This window comes from Portunus trituberculatus, chromosome 8, assembly GCF_017591435.1.
Source record: "Portunus trituberculatus isolate SZX2019 chromosome 8, ASM1759143v1, whole genome shotgun sequence".
In the NCBI taxonomy this organism is placed as follows: Eukaryota; Metazoa; Arthropoda; class Malacostraca; order Decapoda; family Portunidae; genus Portunus; species Portunus trituberculatus.
In genome coordinates this window covers 1,180,001-1,197,500 of record NC_059262.1, presented here as the reverse complement: position 1 = coordinate 1,197,500, position 17,500 = coordinate 1,180,001, and the positions used below count along the sequence as shown (strand labels likewise).

The 17,500-nt window shown below is 39.4% G+C and overlaps 2 protein-coding genes across 7 annotated transcripts in view; both read left to right on the top strand.

The window, feature by feature from the left end:
• Nucleotides 1–1,451, top strand: part of LOC123499826 (integrator complex subunit 3 homolog) — a 1,799-nt gene extending 348 nt beyond the window's left edge. The window contains exons 2-3 of the mRNA XM_045248329.1: nt 1–550; nt 1,281–1,451. The exon at nt 1–550 is cut by the window's left edge and continues 242 nt beyond it. Of these exons, the coding sequence (XP_045104264.1) occupies nt 1–550; nt 1,281–1,451 (721 nt within the window). The remainder of the gene's footprint in view (nt 551–1,280) is intronic.
• LOC123500187 (sodium/hydrogen exchanger 2-like) overlaps nt 1–17,500 on the top strand; it is an 86,109-nt gene that overhangs the window by 22,581 nt on the left and 46,028 nt on the right. For 2 of the 6 annotated variants that reach the window (XM_045248972.1, XM_045248954.1), the window contains exons 2-9: nt 1,818–2,074; nt 8,063–8,202; nt 9,293–9,389; nt 13,094–13,252; nt 14,650–14,749; nt 16,042–16,131; nt 16,342–16,423; nt 16,834–16,861. In XM_045248972.1, the coding sequence (XP_045104907.1) occupies nt 9,293–9,389; nt 13,094–13,252; nt 14,650–14,749; nt 16,042–16,131; nt 16,342–16,423; nt 16,834–16,861 (556 nt within the window). In that variant the 5' untranslated portion in view covers nt 1,818–2,074; nt 8,063–8,202. Of the gene's footprint in view, nt 1–1,817; nt 2,080–8,062; nt 8,203–9,292; nt 9,390–13,093; nt 13,253–14,649; nt 14,750–16,041; nt 16,132–16,341; nt 16,424–16,833; nt 16,862–17,500 lie in introns of all 6 variants that reach the window. The other 4 variants (XM_045248973.1, XM_045248961.1, XM_045248975.1 and 1 more) reach the window with 4 other exon arrangements.

Below are 17,500 nucleotides of genomic sequence, written 5' to 3'. Positions count from 1 at the left end.
CCCAGCCAGCCAGCGGTACTCGGCTCACAACACAAGGCACCAACTCGTATCCTCAAACCCAGCCAGCCAGCGGTACTCGGCTCACAACACAATGCTCCACCAGTCCTCGTATCCTCAAACCCAGCCAGCCAGCGGTACTCGGCTCACAACACAAGGCTCCACCAGTCCTCGTATCCTCAAACCCAGCCAGCCAGCGGTACTCGGCTCACAACACAAGGCTCCACCAGTCCTCGTATCCTCAAACCCAGCCAGCCAGCGGTACTCGGCTCACAACACAAGGCTCCACCAGTCCTCGTATCCTCAAACCCAGCCAGCCAGCGGTACTCCGCTCACAACACAAGGCTCCACCAGTCCTCGTATCCTCAAACCCAGCCAGCCAGCGGTACTCGGCTCACAACACAATGCTCCACCAGTCCTCGTATCCTCAAACCCAGCCAGCCAGCGGTACTCGGCTCACAACACAACAACACAAGGCTCCACCAGTCCTCGTATCCTCAAACCCAGCCAGCCAGCGGTACTCCGCTCACAACACAAGGCTCCACCAGTCCTCGTATCCTCAAACTATTTCAATAGGGTTTATTTGAATTTACACGTATTTTTAACCCTTTCAGTACCGGGACACATTTTTACCATGAAATTTGTATACGATTAGACCATTTGACATTAGGAAAGGTCTATGGAGGTCAGAATATTAATAGCCACAGTATTCACTATTCTAATCCCCCACATGAGTTTCTGACGTTGTATAAAAATCACCAAATGATAAGCAGAATGAATAGGGGAATACGTCATGGTGCTTAAAAATTAATGTGTTTTTATGGTTCTTGAGATTGATTGATAAGATTTCTACATTATTAACTGGTGAAACACTCTTGAAAACGCTGCTAGTCATCTCTGGGATCCTTGCTAATAGTCGTGGTAAGAGTGCATAGCGTTTTTAAGAATGTTTTTATGGTTCTAGAGTCAGAATGTCAAGATTTCTACATTATTAACTGGAGAAACACTTTAAAACCCTGCTAGGCATCTCTGTGGCCTTGAAAAATAGTCGTGGTGAGAGTGCATAGCGTTTTTAAGGATGTTTGTTTATGGTTCTAGAGGCAGAAACATTCTTGAAAACCCCTCCAATCATCTCTATGGCCTTGGAAAATAGTCGTGGTGAGAGAGCAAAGGATTTTTAAGATGTTTTTACGGTTCTAGAGGCAGAAGGACAAGATTTCTACATTATTAACTGTAGAAACTCTTTAAAACCCCGCCAATAATCTTTGTGGCCTTGGTGAGAGAGTGGAGCGTTTCTGAATAAGGACCCAGTTGCACCGCCCTGCCGCGCCTTATACCGCCCCCACATCCTCACTGCCCCGCCCCATCCCCCGACCCGCGCCACTGCCCCGCCCCATCCCCCAGACCCGCACCACTGCCTCGCTCCACTGCCCCGCTACCTCCCAATACTATAGATTCAGATGCATGATGGGAGGGTATGATTTAGTGATGATGATGATGTGTGTGTGTGTGTGTGTGTTTTATATAACGGTGGAGTTCATTTTATTTGTTTTTTATTTAATTGTTATTGTTGTTGTTGTTGTTATTATTATTATTATTATTATTATTATTATTATTATATTTGTTTTTTATACTTTCTTTTCTCTCTCCTTTCTTTTTCCTTCCTTTTCATTTTCCAGTTAATGTTACGTTGTTCTGTGTTTGCTCTCTCTCTCTCTCTCTCTCTCTCTCTCTCTCTCTCTCTCTCTCTCTCTCTCTCTCTCTCTCTCTCTCAGCCATTCCTTATACCATCATCATCACACTTTTCTTTATCTCCACAGAACAAAACACATCCTGCTAACGTGTTCGGATTCCGGCTTTGTCTTCAACTTCCTTCCCCTTCATCCATCTGCTCCCTCCTCCCTCGTGGCGCCTCCCTGCTGTGCTGACCTCTGCTGACGTCATACACTGCTGACTAGCCCATCCCTCCTCTGCTGACCTCGCTGCAAGTCACGGAACAGCTGAGGTCACAAAGGAATTAGAAGATGAAGAGAAATGAGACAAGTTCAAATTTCCCGCCATCCGTGACGTCACTAAAGTAAAGTAAACACACACACACACACACACACACACACACACACACACACTTCAAGGGATATAATAGTGTAATGTATCAGTATTAATTCTCTCTCTCTCTCTCTCTCTCTCTCTCTCTCTCTCTCTCTCTCTCTCATATGGACAGGGAGTAATGTGGATATAGATTTAGAGAGAGAGAGAGAGAGAGAGAGAGAGAGAGAGAGAGATTATTGATGGTAAGGTAATTGTGATGGATGGAGTGAACGAATTATATATATATATATATATATATATATATATATATATATATATATATATATATATATATATATATATATATATAGAGAGAGAGAGAGAGAGAGAGAGAGAGAGAGAGAGAGAGAGAGAGAGAGAGAGAGAGAGAGAGAGAGAGAGATGAATAAGGATCAGATGATGAGTCACAGCATTTTAATTTAAACACATAGGAGGAGGTAGTAGACACCTACCGAAACAATAACTTACTCCCAGTGAGATCTAATAGCACTAGTTCAGGAGGTGCTGTGAACCTTCCATTAAAGCTAGTTGTGATCTCGTTGAATGTTTCCCTTTGTCTCACAACTAAGGGGGGCAGTCAAAGCCTACCCTCTAAAGACAGCTCTCCTTCTTCACACAAAACTACATGCACTTACCACACATACACCCTTCACTCCAAATCAAAATTTAAAAGAAAAATGGGACCCAAAATAAACAACGCCTCGGAGTCCCCTCTGGGAGGGACCAAAATGTCCCCAGGTCGGACACCTCTCCTGTTGAAGACCACAAATGCCTTGACACCTCCCTCAACTTTTTCTACATTAACTTCTGCAACATTCGCGGTCTTAGATCTAATTTTCAATCTGTGGAACACCACCTCTCCTCTACTAAACCTCATCTTCTTTTCCTCACCGAAACACAGCTGTCTGAGGCAACTGACAGTAGCCCCTTCTCTGTTCCCTCCTACTTTCTCTATTCTCATTTTCATTCCAAAGCTGGATGTTGCGTCTATGTACGCAACGACTTAACTTGCTCTCGTGCCCACGCTCTTGAGTCTTCCGAATTTTCCACCATCTGGCTACGACTTAACAGTCACTCTCAAACTAAATTCATCTGTGCTGTTTATCTCTCCCTAACTCTTCTGACTATAGTAATTTCTTCGACTACTTAACTTCTAAAGTGGAGCACATTCTGTCCCTCTACCCTTTCGCTGAGATTTCCATTCTTGGAGATTTCAATGTTCACCACCAGCTTTGGCTTTCCTCTCCCTTCACTGACCACCCTGGTGAACTAGCCTTCAACTTTGCTATCCTCCATGACCTAGAGCAACTGGTGCAACACCCTACTCGTATTCCTGACCGTCTTGGAGACACGCCCAACATTCTTGATCTCTTCCTCACCTCTAACCCTTCTGCTTATGCTGTCACCCTTTCATCTCCGTTGGGCTCCTCCGATCACAATCTCATTTCTGTATCTTGTCCTATTTTTCCAATCCCTCCGCAGGATCCCCAAAGCGAAGGTGCCTCTGGCGTTTTGCCTCTGCCAGTTGGGGGACCTGAGGAGGTATTATGCTGATTTTCCTGGAATGATTATTGCTTCCGTGTCAGAGACCCATCTCTTTGTGCTGAACGCATAACAGAGGTGTTAGTATCTGGCATGGAGGCGTACATTCCTCATTCTTTTCTCAACCTAAACCTTCTAAACCTTGGTTTAACTCAGCCTGTTCTCGTGCTATACATGATAGAGAGGTTGCCCACAAAAGGTACTTGAGCCTTCCATCTCCTGAATCTCATGCACTTTATATCTCTGCCCGGAATCATGCCAAGTCTGTTCTTCAACTTGCCAAACACTCTTTCATAAATAGGAAATGTCAAAATCTTTCAAACTCAAACTCTCCTCGTGACTTCTGGCATCTAGCCAAAACATCTCAAATAACTTCACTTCTTCATCTTTCCTCCTTTATTTCATCCTGATGGCACCACTGCCATCTCTTCTGTCTCTAAAGCTGAACTCTTTTCTCAAACCTTTGCTCACAACTCCACCTTGGACGATTCTGGGCTTGTCCTCCTCTCCTCCTCCCTCTGACTATTTCATGTCTACAATCAAAATTCTTCGTAATGATGTTTTCCATGCCCTTGCTGGCCTAAACCCTCGGAAGGCTTATGGACCTGATGGGGTCCCTCCTATTGTTCTCAAAAACTGTGCTTCTGTGCTTGCACCTTGCCTGGCCAAACTCTTCCAACTTTGTCTATCGACTTCTACCTTTCCTTCCTGCTGGAAGTTCGCCTACATTCAGCCTGTTCCTAAAAGGGTGACCGTTCTAACCCCTCAAACTATCGTCCTATAGCTTTAATCTCTTGCTTATCTAAAGTTTTTTAATCTATCCTGAATAGGAAGATTCTCAAACAGCTGTCACTTCACAACCTTCTATCTGATCGCCAGTATGGCTTCCGTCAAGGTCGCTCTACTGGTGATCTGGCTTTCCTAACTAAGTCTTGGTCATCCTCTTTTAGAGATTTCGGTGAAACTTTTGCGGTCGAGTTAGACATATCAAAAGCTTTTGATTGAGTCTGGCATAAAGCTTTGATTTCCAAACTGTCCTCCTACGGTTTCTATCCTTCTCTCTGCTACTTTGTCTCAAGTTTCCTTTCCGACCGTTCTATTGCTGCTGTGGTAGACGACCACTGTTCTTCTCCTAAATCTATTAATAGTGGTGTTCCTCAGGGTTCTGTCCTGTCACCCACTCTCTTTCTATTATTCATTAATGACCTTCTTACCCAAACATCTTGCCCTATCCACTCCTACGCTGATGATACCACCCTACGCAAGAGTTAACTAGTACTCTCAATCATTCATCCCTTTCACTGGTAAACTCTGGAACTCCCTGCCTGCATCTGTATTTCCGAGTTCCTACAACTTGTCTTCTTTTAAGAGGGAGGTATCGAGGCATTTGCTCCATAATTTTGGCTGATGTTTTTCTCTTTGTAGCGAGCCAGCACTCAAGTGGGCCTTTTTTTAATCTTTTTTTTTTTTTTTTTTTTTTTTTTTTTTTGCCCTTGGCTGGTCCTCTTCCCTACATGAAAAAAAACCTACGACTTGAACACAACAAAACAGGGTGTGGTGTATGTGTGTGTGTGTGTGTGTGTGTGAGAGAGAGAGAGAGAGAGAGAGAGAGAGAGAGAGAGAGAGAGAGAGAGAGAGATATGAGTAAGGATCAGGTGATGAGTCTCAGCATTTTAATTCAAACACGTGACTTGAACACAACAAAACAGGATGTGATGAGAGAGAGAGAGAGAGAGAGAGAGAGAGAGAGAGAGAGAGAGAGAGAGAGAGAGAGAGAGAGAGAGATTTGGGTCAGACTTTTTACAAGGTATGGAGCACAGCTTCCAAACATTATGTGTACACAGTTTTCTTGTCTACTAAAACAGTGTTAGTACTGCCTTGGCGAACATAGCTGTGTACATCATTTTGTATCCCGCACCGAGGATCCTGGAATAACTTAACAAATTTGAACTGGTTAGGTAGGTTTCTATAATACATTGGTATGAATTGATCAAGATTTCTTGATCCTTACATAGAAACAGAACATGGTATTCATCTCCTATTTCATTTTCATTACATTTTGTGCAAATTCTATATTCTCTGCTGTGCTGTTGTATCTTCCGGTGACAATAGGTAGTCTATGGTTGCCAGTTCTGAATCTACACAATGAGATTCTTCCTTGTTCTGGTAATCTTACTTAATAATTTTGTATGACAAATTGATCCATATGAGAAACATAAGTGCTGCGTGAAGGTTTGTTTGCGATCCACTGGTTCTTAACTTTCCTTTCAAAAGCAAGTTTTACTCACACAGGATTACTTCCATTTTGTTCATACCATACACCTGACATACCTGAATGATCTAACACTGATTTTACATACTTCAACCAAGGGGACCTGAAACTATTTTCATCATGCAATTTCAAGAGACACTGATACATTATGTAACTAAGTTTTCTTTGTTTACCATTAATTAACCTTAACCAATAATTTAACATTCTACTTTTGATGTGAGTATTGACAGGTTATTTACCCAATTCTCCATAGACCATAAGATTACAAGTAGTCTTCTTAACACCAAGAATAGGTTTAAGAAATGTTAAATGTACAATCTCAATTGCTGTAAATACCTTGTATCCCCAGATCTCACAACCATACGTTATTATAGGCAACACCAGTGCATCAAATAATTCTAATTGTAAATCAATTGGTAAACTAAATTTTCAACACTTTGCAATCGGACTGTACATTGCTCTCCTTCCTTGCTGACACAAATTTTCCTGACATATCTTAAAACTTCCATTTTAGCTCAAAGTCACGCCCAGATAATGATATTCATCTACTGTTTCGATTTGTAATCCCTTGATAAGAAAATTATAATTCCTTACATAATCTTTCGTCTTCGTAAATACAGTGATTTTAGTCTTTCCACAATTTATATCTAATTTCCACCTGTCGCAATATATTTCCATAGCTTTAAGTGCATTACTTAGACCTCTTTCGTCTTCAGCTACTGTGACAGTGTGGTCTGCATGCATGAGAACTAAAACCTTGAACACAGTGTCAATCCATCCATCACCTCTTTGAACAAAATCACAATCAGTCTTTAGTAAATGCTCTTCAATATCATTTACGATCAAAGAAAACAACATTGGTGATACATTTTCTCCCTGCCTTACTCCACTATAGCTTACTAAATAATCTGAGCATTTCTAGTTACATAAGACACAAGATTTAATATTATTATACATATTCTTAATAATTATACATATTCTTGATAATTATACATATTCTTAATAAATATACATATTCTTGATAATTATACATATTCTTCATAATTATACATATTCTTAATAACTAATAATCTTACTGTCAACTCCTGCTTTTAGAAATTTATACCACTAACCATCCCGCCAGACAAGATCGAATACTTTTCTATAATCACCATACAAGCAAAACCATTTCTTCTTCCTATGCAAAACAAATCAGTCAAACTCTTTATTACAAAAACATGGTCTATAGTTGAATATCCCTCCCTGTCCAAAACCTGCCGGAATTTCTTTAATAATTTCATTCTCCTCACAGAAATCAGCTAATCTCACATTTAACTAAGTAGAGAGAGAGAGAGAGAGGTAATTGATGTATGAATTTTAGATATATAAGAAAAACAAACTTAATGAAGAAAAGTTTTGAAGGTCAGACAAATAAAAGATAAGAAAATAAATGGATAAATAAATAAAAATGACAATAATAGATATACAGATAAAGAGATAGATAAATAGATAGAGAGAGAGATAGAAAGATAGGTATAGCAATTATATAAGAATTTTTAGGCCAACTTAGAATAAAAAGTACGATTTTCAACATACGAAGGAATTAATGAACAAAACAAACAGTAAAAATAATGACAATAACAACGAAAAGAATGAAATGGGACGAATATAAATGCAAATAATTACTGGATAAACCTAATTACCAATGATAATAATAATAATAATAACAATAATAATAATAATAATAGTAAGGTAAGGGGAATACAAAGCAGAATTGATAATATAATGTTATTTTAGGCAACTGATTATATAAAGCTTGTGTACATGTAAACACACACAAAGAGAGAGAGAGAGAGAGAGAGAGAGAGAGAGATACAAGCGAATATAAACAAGGTGATTAATACTAGAAGAAAGTTTTGACGACACACACACGGTGTGTGGTGTGTGTCTGGTCTCAGGCCTATCCGAAGATCGGAAATAATGAGCTCTGAGCTCGTTCCGTAGGATAACGTCTGGCTGTCTCGTCAGAGACTGCAGCAGATCAAACAGTGAAACACACACACACACACATACAGACACACACACTTCCGCGTTCGAGACAAAAAGAGAAGCTTCACTCATGAGAGAGAGAGAGAGAGAGAGAGAGAGAGCCTACAGTACAATCTCATTTCTTTTATTTCACAGGTGCTGCCGAAGGTTGTGCGTGACTGTGTTGCCCCCACGCTGTTTGCTTGAGTGAGAGGAGCAGGGAACCACCACCACCACCACCTCCTCCTCCTCCTCCTCCTCCGTTTCGTCAACCTCCTTCCTTGTTTACATCCAAGGTATAGTGTTTGTTTTGCTTTGTATTGCTCTCTCTCTCTCTCTCTCTCTCTCTCTGTCATTTCCTTCCATTCTATCATTTTTTTTCCTTTCTTTTCTCTTTTTCTGACTTTTTCTTCCAATATTTTATCATTTCTCTCTCTCTCTCTCTCTCTCTCTCTCTCTCTCTCTCTCTCTCTCTCTCTCTCTCTCTACTCCAGCAGTAAAAATATATCGATAGAATAGATAAAAATAGAATGAAATGCATAAGATAACAATTTTAAGTAAGTCAATCATAAATAGGAACATTTTTATGTCTTATCAATGCAGCTTGAAATGTTGAGCCTTGTGTTGTAATGATGATAGTGTTGCTGCTTCTTATCGCGGCCTATCTTAAGCTCCGATCATCTCTCCTGCCTCTCCCTCTCCCTCTCTCCCTCTCACCCTCTCTCCTTCTCTCCCTTCCCATGGCCTGTTATCTTAATGGTGCCTTATCTGTTATTGCTGCTGTTATTATACATACATACATGCATACATACATACACTACATGAATACATTAATGAGGTGTTGGGTTGTTGTTGTTCTTGTTGTTGTTTTTGTTTTTGTTGCGTTTCCATCTTGGCATTATCTTTTTTTTTTTTTTTTTTTTTTTTTTTTCTACCTGTTTACATACATACATACACTGGCTATGCTCTGTGATGTTGTTGTTGTTGTTGTTGTTGTTGTAGTTGTTATCAGCACTGCCATTATTTTTCTTCTTCTTCTTCTTCTTCTTATTATTATTATTATTATTATTATTATTATTATTATTATTATTATTATTATTATTATTATTATGAGTAGTAGTAGTAGTAATAGTACAGTAGTAGTACAGAAGTAGTACTAGTAGTATTGTTGTTCTTGTTTTAGTTGTTGTTGATTTTGTTGTTATTAATAGTGACTTTCTTCTTATCTACATTATATTTACATCTCCTCCTCCTCCTCCTCTCTTCTCCTCCTCCTCCTCCTCCTCCTCCTCCTCCTCCTCCTCCTCCTCCTCCTCATCCTCCCAGCAGCAGCACACCACCACCACCACCACTATTATTACCACTACTATTACTATTCTTCCGCAGATGCGCGGTGGTGGTGTGGGCGTGGGCGTGCGGGTGGCGGTGGCTGTGTGTCTCCTAGCGACATCTGTGGGCGTGGCGATGGCGGCGGGCGGCGGTGCGTGTGTGTGTGTGTGTGCTGTGTGTGTGTGTGTGTGTTTCAGTGTTTGATCTGGTGCAGTCTCTGACGAGACAGCCAGACGTTACCCTACGGAATGAGCTCAGCGCTCATTATTTCCGATCTTGGGCTAGGCCTGAGACCAGGCACACACCACACACCGGGACAACAAGGTCACAACTCCTCGATTTACATCCCGTACCTACTCACTGCTAGGTGAACAGCACCTACACGTGAAAGGAGACACACCCAAATATCTCCACCCGGCCGGGGAATCGAACCCCGGTCCTCTGGCTTGTGAAGCCAGCGCTCTAACCACTGAGCTACCGGGCCGTGTGTGTGTGTGTGTGTGTGTGTGTGTGTGTGTGCTTCCGGTCTGACTTTGGTAGGTTATCTCTTAACTCTCTCTCTCTCTCTCTCTCTCTCTCTCTCTCTCTCTCTCTCTCTCTCTCTCTCAGTTTAATCAGGAACGTGGGAATTTCCTCCAGAAAGAATTAGGAATCAGAGAGAATCAAAGATAGGAATTAAATTGGTAGTAGTAGTAGTAGTAGTAGTAGTAGTAGCAGCGGTGTTGGTGGTGGTGATGGTGGTGGTGGTGGTGGTGGTGGTAGTAGTGGTAGTAGTAGTGGTGGTGGTAGTAGTGGTAGTGGTAGTAGTGGTATTAGTAGTAGTAGTAGTAGTAGCAGTAGTAGTAATAGTAGTGGTGGTAGTGATGGTATTAGTAGTAGTAGTAGTAGTGGTGGTGGTGGTGGTGGTGGTGGTGGTAGTAGTAGTAGTAGTAGTAGTAGTAATAGTAGTGGTAGTAGTAGTGGTGGTGTAGTAGTAGTAGTGTAGGTAGTAGTGGTGGTGGTGGTGGTGGTGGTGGTGGTGGTAGTGGTAGTAGTAGTAGTAGTAGTAGTAGTAGTAGTAGTGGTAGTAGTAGTAGTAGTGTTGGTGGCAGCAGTGGTGGTGGTGGTGGTGGTAGTAGTAGTAGTAGTAGTAGTAGTAGTAGTAGTAGTAGTAGTAGTAGTAGTAGTAGTAGTAGTAGTAGTGGTGGTGGTGGTTAATGGTGGTGGTGGTGGTAGTAGTAGTAGTAGTAGTAGCAGTAAGTAGTAGTAGTAGTAGTAGTAGTAGTGGTGGTAATAATAGTAATAGTAGTAGTAATATTAGTATTAGTAGAATAATAGTAGTAGTAGTAGTAATAGTAGTAGTAGTAGTAGTAATAATAATGGTGGTGGTGATGGTGGTAATGGTGGTGGTGGTTTAGTAGTAGTAGTAGTAGTAGTAGTAGTAGTAGTAGTAGTAATTATAGATTCATTCTATATAAAGGAGTTCTTGAATGTATATTAGTAGTTGTATTAATATGATTTTAACAATTCATTGGGTTCGTATCACTATTCTGAAATCTATTGTATTATTATTATTATTATTATTATTATTATTATTATTATTATTATTATTATTATTATTATTATTATTATTATTATTATTATTATTATTATTATTATTATTATTATTATTATTATTATTATTATTATTATTATTATTATTATTATTATTATTATTATTATTATTATTATTATTATTATTATTATTATTATTATTATTATTATTATTATTATTATTATTATTATTATTATTATTATTATTATTATTATTATTATTATTATTATTATTATTATTATTATTATTATTATTAGTATTATTATTATTATTGTTATTATTATTATTATTATTATTATTATTATTATTATTATTATTATTATTATTATTATTATTATTATTATTATTATTATTATTATTATTATTATTATTATTATTATTATTATTATTATTATTATTATTATTATTATTATTATTATTATTATTATTATTATTATTATTATTATTATTATTATTATTATTATTATTATTATTATTATTATTATTATTATTATTATTATTATTATTATTATTATTATTATTATTCTTATTATATTATTATTATTATTATTGATTAATATGATTTTTAACAATTCATTTTATTATTATTATTATTATTATTATTATTATTATTATTATTATTATTATTATTATTATTATTATTATTATTATTATTATTATTATTATTATTATTATTATTATTATTCTCTCTTCTCTCTCTCTCTCTCTCTCTCTCTCTCTCTCTCTCTCTCTCTCTCTCTCTCTCTCTCTCTCTCTCTCTCTCTCTCTCTCTCTCTCTCTCTCCGCCTTTTTTTCAGCTAGTCTTTCTCCTTCTTCTTCTTCTTCTTCCTTGTTGTCATGAATGTCATTATTTTATTATTCGTTTCATCCTCTTTCATGTCCTCCTCCTCCTCCTCCTCCTCCTCTTCTTTGCGATTACACATAAAAGACACGATGCAAGTCATAAAGCCGGAATGTGTGTGTGTGTGTGTGTGTGTGTGTGTGTGTGTGTGTGTGTGTGTCTTTCATTTTCTTCTTTTTCTCTATTTTTTCTTTATTTATCTTTTTCTTTTTGTTTTTGTTGTTTTGTTTTGTTTCTTGTTTGTTTTGTTATTGTTTACTTCTTATTCCATTTGTCTTCATTTTTTTATTTCTTTTCTTTCTATCTTATTTTCTTCCTTTTTCTCCCTTCCCTTCTTCCTTCTTTACTTCCTTCCTTCCTTCCTTCTTTTCTTCTTTCCCTTTCTTCCTTCCTTCTTCCCTTCTCTTCCTTCTTTCCTTCCTTCGTTCCTTTCCTTTCTTCCTTCTTCTTTCATTCTTTCCTTCCTTTTCCTCTTCTTTTCTTCTTTCATTCTTTCCTTCCTTTTCTCTTCATTCTTCCTTCTTCCTTCCTTCTTTCCTTCTTCTCTTCCTTCCTTCTTTCCTTCTTCCCTTCCTTCCTTCCTTCCTTCCTTCCTTCCTTCCTTTCCTTCTTCCTTCCTTCCTTCCTTCCTTCCTTCCTTCATTCATTCTTCCTTCCTTCCTTCCTTTTTTCCTTCTTTTCTTGTTTTCTTTTCCTCTTTCGTCCCTTCTTCCTTCATTCTTTCCTTCCTTTTCCCTCTTCCTTCTTCTCTTCTTTCTTCCCTTCTTCTTCCTTCCTTCTTTCTTTTCCTTCCTTCCTTCCTTCTTTTGTTCTTTCCTTCTTCCTTTTTACCCTCCTTCGTTCCTGCCTTTTTACTTTTTCTCCTCCTCCTCCTCCTCCTCCTCCTCCTCCTCCTCCTCCCTTAGTAATGTTGCAGATAAAAGGTTATTTTTTCCCCACGTGAATAATTTCCTCTTTTTTCCTCATTCGCTAAAAGACTCCGCATAATCTCTCTCTCTCTCTCTCTCTCTCTCTCTCTCTCTCTCTCTCTCTCTCTCTCTCTCTCTCTCTCTCTCTCTGTTATGAAAAGAATGTTGTTTTCTTTTTTTTTTTTTTTTTACAGTTTGAGTTATTGATGTAATTTTTTTTCTTATCTTCCCTCCTCCTCCTCCTCCTCCTCCTCCTCCTCCTCCTCCTCCTCCTCCTCCTCCTCGTCTATTTTCATTATAAACCTCTACCACCACCACCACCACCACCACAACAACAACAACAACAACAACAACAACTACTACTACTACTACTACTACTACTACTACTACTACTACTACAACAACGACAACAAAAACAACAACTACTACTACTACTACTACTACAACTACTACTACCTTTTCTTCCTCTTCTATCTCCTCCTCCTCCTATCACCACCACCACTACCACCACTACAACCACCACCACCACCACTTTCCAGGCAGCAAGGCGGTGAGCGTGGGAGGCAACACCACCAACAGCACCTGCCCGCCTGCCAAGCCCCCGGGGATCAGAGTGGTGTCAGTCAGGTGGCATGAAGTGGGCGTCTACTTCACTATCACCACTTTCGTCATTATCGCGGGGTTCGCCAAGCTAGGTGAGAGAGAGAGAGAGAGAGAGAGAGAGAGAGAGAGAGAGGTTGTTGTTGTGGTTGTGGTTGTGGTTGTGGGTGGGATGTGTTTTAGGTGATGTTTGTGGTGGCTGGTGTTTGTTGTAGTAGTAATAGTAGTTGTTGTTATTGTTGTTCACCATTACAACCATCACTATCATCACCATTACAACCACCACTATCATCACCATTACAACCACCACTATCATCACCATTACAACCACCACTCCACTATCATCACCATTACAACCACCACTATCATCACCATTACAACCACCACTATCATCACCATTACAACCACCACTATCATCACCATTACAACCACCACTATCATCACCATTACAACCACCACTATCATCATTACCACCACTATCACCATTACAACCACCACTATCATCACCATTACAACCACCACCATTACAACCACCACTCATCACCATTACACCACTATCACCATTACAACCACCACTATCATCATTACCATTACAACAACACCACTATCATCACCATTACAACCACCACTATCACCATTACAACCACCACTATCATCACCATTACAACCACCACTATCACCATTACAACCACCACTATCACCATTACAACCATTACATCACCATTACAACCACCACTATCATCACCATTACAACCACCACTATTACCACCCATTACAACCACCACTATCACCATTACACTACCACATCACCATTACAACCACCACTATCACCATTACAACCACCACTATCACCATTACAACCACCACTATCACCACCACTTACAACCAACCACCACTATCACCATTACAACCACCACTATCACCATTACACACCATTACAACCACCACTATCATCACCATTACAACCACCACTATCACCATTACAACCACCACTATCATCACAACCACCACTATCATCACCATTACAACCACCACCATTACAACCACACCACTATCATCACCATTACAACCACCACTATCACCATTACAACCACCACTATCACCACCATTACAACCACCACTATCATCACCATTACAACCACCACTATCACCATTACAACCATCACTATCACCATTACAACCACCACTATCACCACCATTACAACCACCACTATCACCATTACAACCACCACTATCATCACCATTACAACCACCACTATCACCATTACAACCATCACTATCACCATTACAACCACCACTATCATCACCATTACAACCACCACTATCACCATCATTACAACCACCACTATCACCATTACAACCACCACTATCACCACCATTACAACCACCACTATCACTATTACAACCACCACTATCATCACCATTACAACCACCACTATCACCATTACAACCACCATTATCACCATTACAAGCACCAGTCTCTTCTTTGCAGTCTTCCATCACCTCCATTGGCTGTCCAACAAGGTCCCTGAGTCATGTGTGCTGGTGATGCTGGGAATGGCTCTTGGCTTGATTGTCTACTTCACCACCAAGTAAGTGTATCCCCAGCAGTGTTAGTGATAGCAGGGATGGAGGGAGGGAAGGAGGGAAGAGGAATAGAGGGAAGTAGGGATATTAAACAGTGACGTATTACCTTCTTGCATGGTGGTTAAGTCATGTGTGGTACAGTGGAACCATGTGTGCTTTGGGGTCTGAGGGGTCTCCAAGCGCATGGGTTCAAATCCTGTCCACGGTCTGAGTGTAGGTTGGGCTTCCTCACTCAGGGCAATGGTTTCCTAGCGGGTGGGCTTTGAGATAGGAGGTACCCCAAAAAGTATCTCCTTTAGCCCATAAATTTCCGTGACAAGCCCACATGGTATAAATGAAAAATTAAGAATAAAAGAAGATGTGTTCCAGTGGTGTAGTGATAAGGTGGCAAGCAGAGTGAATACCCAGGGCAGCATATTTATGAAGGGGTGGCACAAGTGAGGCTACTGAGAATATTGGTGTTCAGGCCGTTATTTTAGACTTTGCAAGATTGAAGGTGCATGAAATATTGACTCAAAGCTCATGTATGGGTAGTGATATATGTATACTTTATAAACAAGTGCATTACAGGTAACTCACAATTTACACGATAGATGTGTTCCAAGAAGCATCGTGTATTTCAAAATTCGCGTAAAATAAACTTGTAATTCTCTTAAGAAACAGTAGATTATATGGGAATGTGGGATGTGGTCCAAATCATGTATAAGCAAACCATTCGCACAAATTTAATTATTTATAATACTTTTTTGGTCACGTATTAACAAAAACGCATAAATTAAACACGAGTAAATCAAGAGTTACCTGTATACCTAATCTCACATTTTTATTACTTCCGAGGGTGGCATTTTCAGGTTTCCTTCCATGTAAAAATATCTTTCACTACACTGATTATCCCTCACCTTCTGTACAGCTGTCTCAGTCATCTGCCTGTCTTCTGAATTCCTTAGCTCTCTCACAGTAACTATTTTCAAAGAGATGATTCTCCTGTCGTTAATCTAGATATCTCGTTAACTAGGTGGGTTTTCAAGTCTGTTTCTCCTGTCAATAACTTAAAAATCTTGTTAACCTGTCATTAGAACTGCAAAAACCCACTTGAAAACCTGCACAGCTTCACCATGATTATTTTCCAAGGCCACAAAAATGTCTAGTAGAGTTTTCAGGACTGTTTCTCCTGTCAGTAGCTTAGAAATCTTGTTAACCTGCACAACTACAACAAGAACCTTTGAAAAGCAATGGAGGGAATGTGTTAAGAAGCATTTATGAAGATTACACCTTGTCTATGTGTGTCTCTTTACAGGAACCAACCAAGCCCAGCCAACCAGTGTGACCATGTTGTACCGTTGCCTCACTTCACCTCGGACATGTTCTTCTTCATCCTCCTGCCGCCGTGAGTGTTGCAGTGATGTTCTCAGCCCACTACAGAGAACAGGATGCCATGATTGTGTTCTGCAATGGTGTATAGATAGAATGAAGGGGTTGATAAGGGTGTTGAGTGTTGATGAAGGTGTTGCATAGTGTTAGGGTGATTATGCTATATTTGTGTGTGTTTTGCTAGTGTTTATGGTGACTTTAGTGTGTTTTTTCTCTCTCTCAACAGTATCGTCCTGGAGTCAGCGTACAGTTTACACGACCGGGCGTTTTTTGACAATCTGGGCACCGTATTGGTCTTCGCTCTCATAGTAAGTGCTCTCTCTCTCTCTCTCTCTCTCTCTCTCTCTCTCTCTCTCTCTCTCTCTCTCTCTCTCTCTCTCTCTCTCTCTCTCTCTCTCTCTCTCTCTCTCTCTCTCTCTCTCTCTCTTAGGATACTGAGTTATAAGTAAATGTTTGGTTATTTTGTTGTTGAGAAATTCCTGTTTTTTTCAACATAGTTTTTGCTGTCCAATTTTTTTTTTGTTGTTGAGAAATTCCTGTTTTTTCAACATAGTTTTGCTGTCCAATTCGGTTTGTTACAATGAAGTTATTATTATTATTATTATTATTATTTTTTTTTTTTTTTTGCAGTGTGAATAGAATAAGGCAAATAAGGTAACTGAATTTAAAAGAGAAATGTTGGCCTAATTGTACTCTCTCTCTCTCTCTCTCTTTGCAGGGGACATTGTTCAACATAGCAACAATTGGTGAGTAAGAGTAACTATTATGAGTATACACTGATTCACTGTATTATCCACTGTATTGGTCTGTGTGTGTGTGTGTGTGTGTGTGTGTGTGTGTGTGTGTGTGTGTATTTACCTAGTTGTGGTTTTACAGGGCCTGGGCTTTATGCTCGTGTGGCCCTGTCTCCATATCTACACTTATCCAATCTTTCCTTAAAACTGTGTACACTCGTTGCAGACACTACTTCTTCATTCAAACTGTTCCACGTCTCAACACATCTTTGCGGGAAACTATACTTTTTAATATCTCTTAGACATCTTCCCTTCCTCAGCTTCTTACTATGCGATCTTGTGCTTCGACTGGCATATTCTTCTCTCAGGATCAGATACTCATTGTCCACTTGGTCCATTCTGTTGATCAATTTATAAACTTGTATGAGATCCCTCTCTCCCTTCTCTGTTCCAATGTTGGAAGATCCATAGCCTTTAGTCTCTCCTCATATGTCATCCCTTCAAGTTCTGGGACCATTCTTGTAGCCATTTTTTGTAGTCTCTCCAGCTTCCTTATGTGTTTCTTTTTGTGAGGGGTCCACACTACTCCTGTATATTCCAATCTGGGTCTTATTATAGTACTTATCAGGTTCTTCATCATTTCTTTGTCCA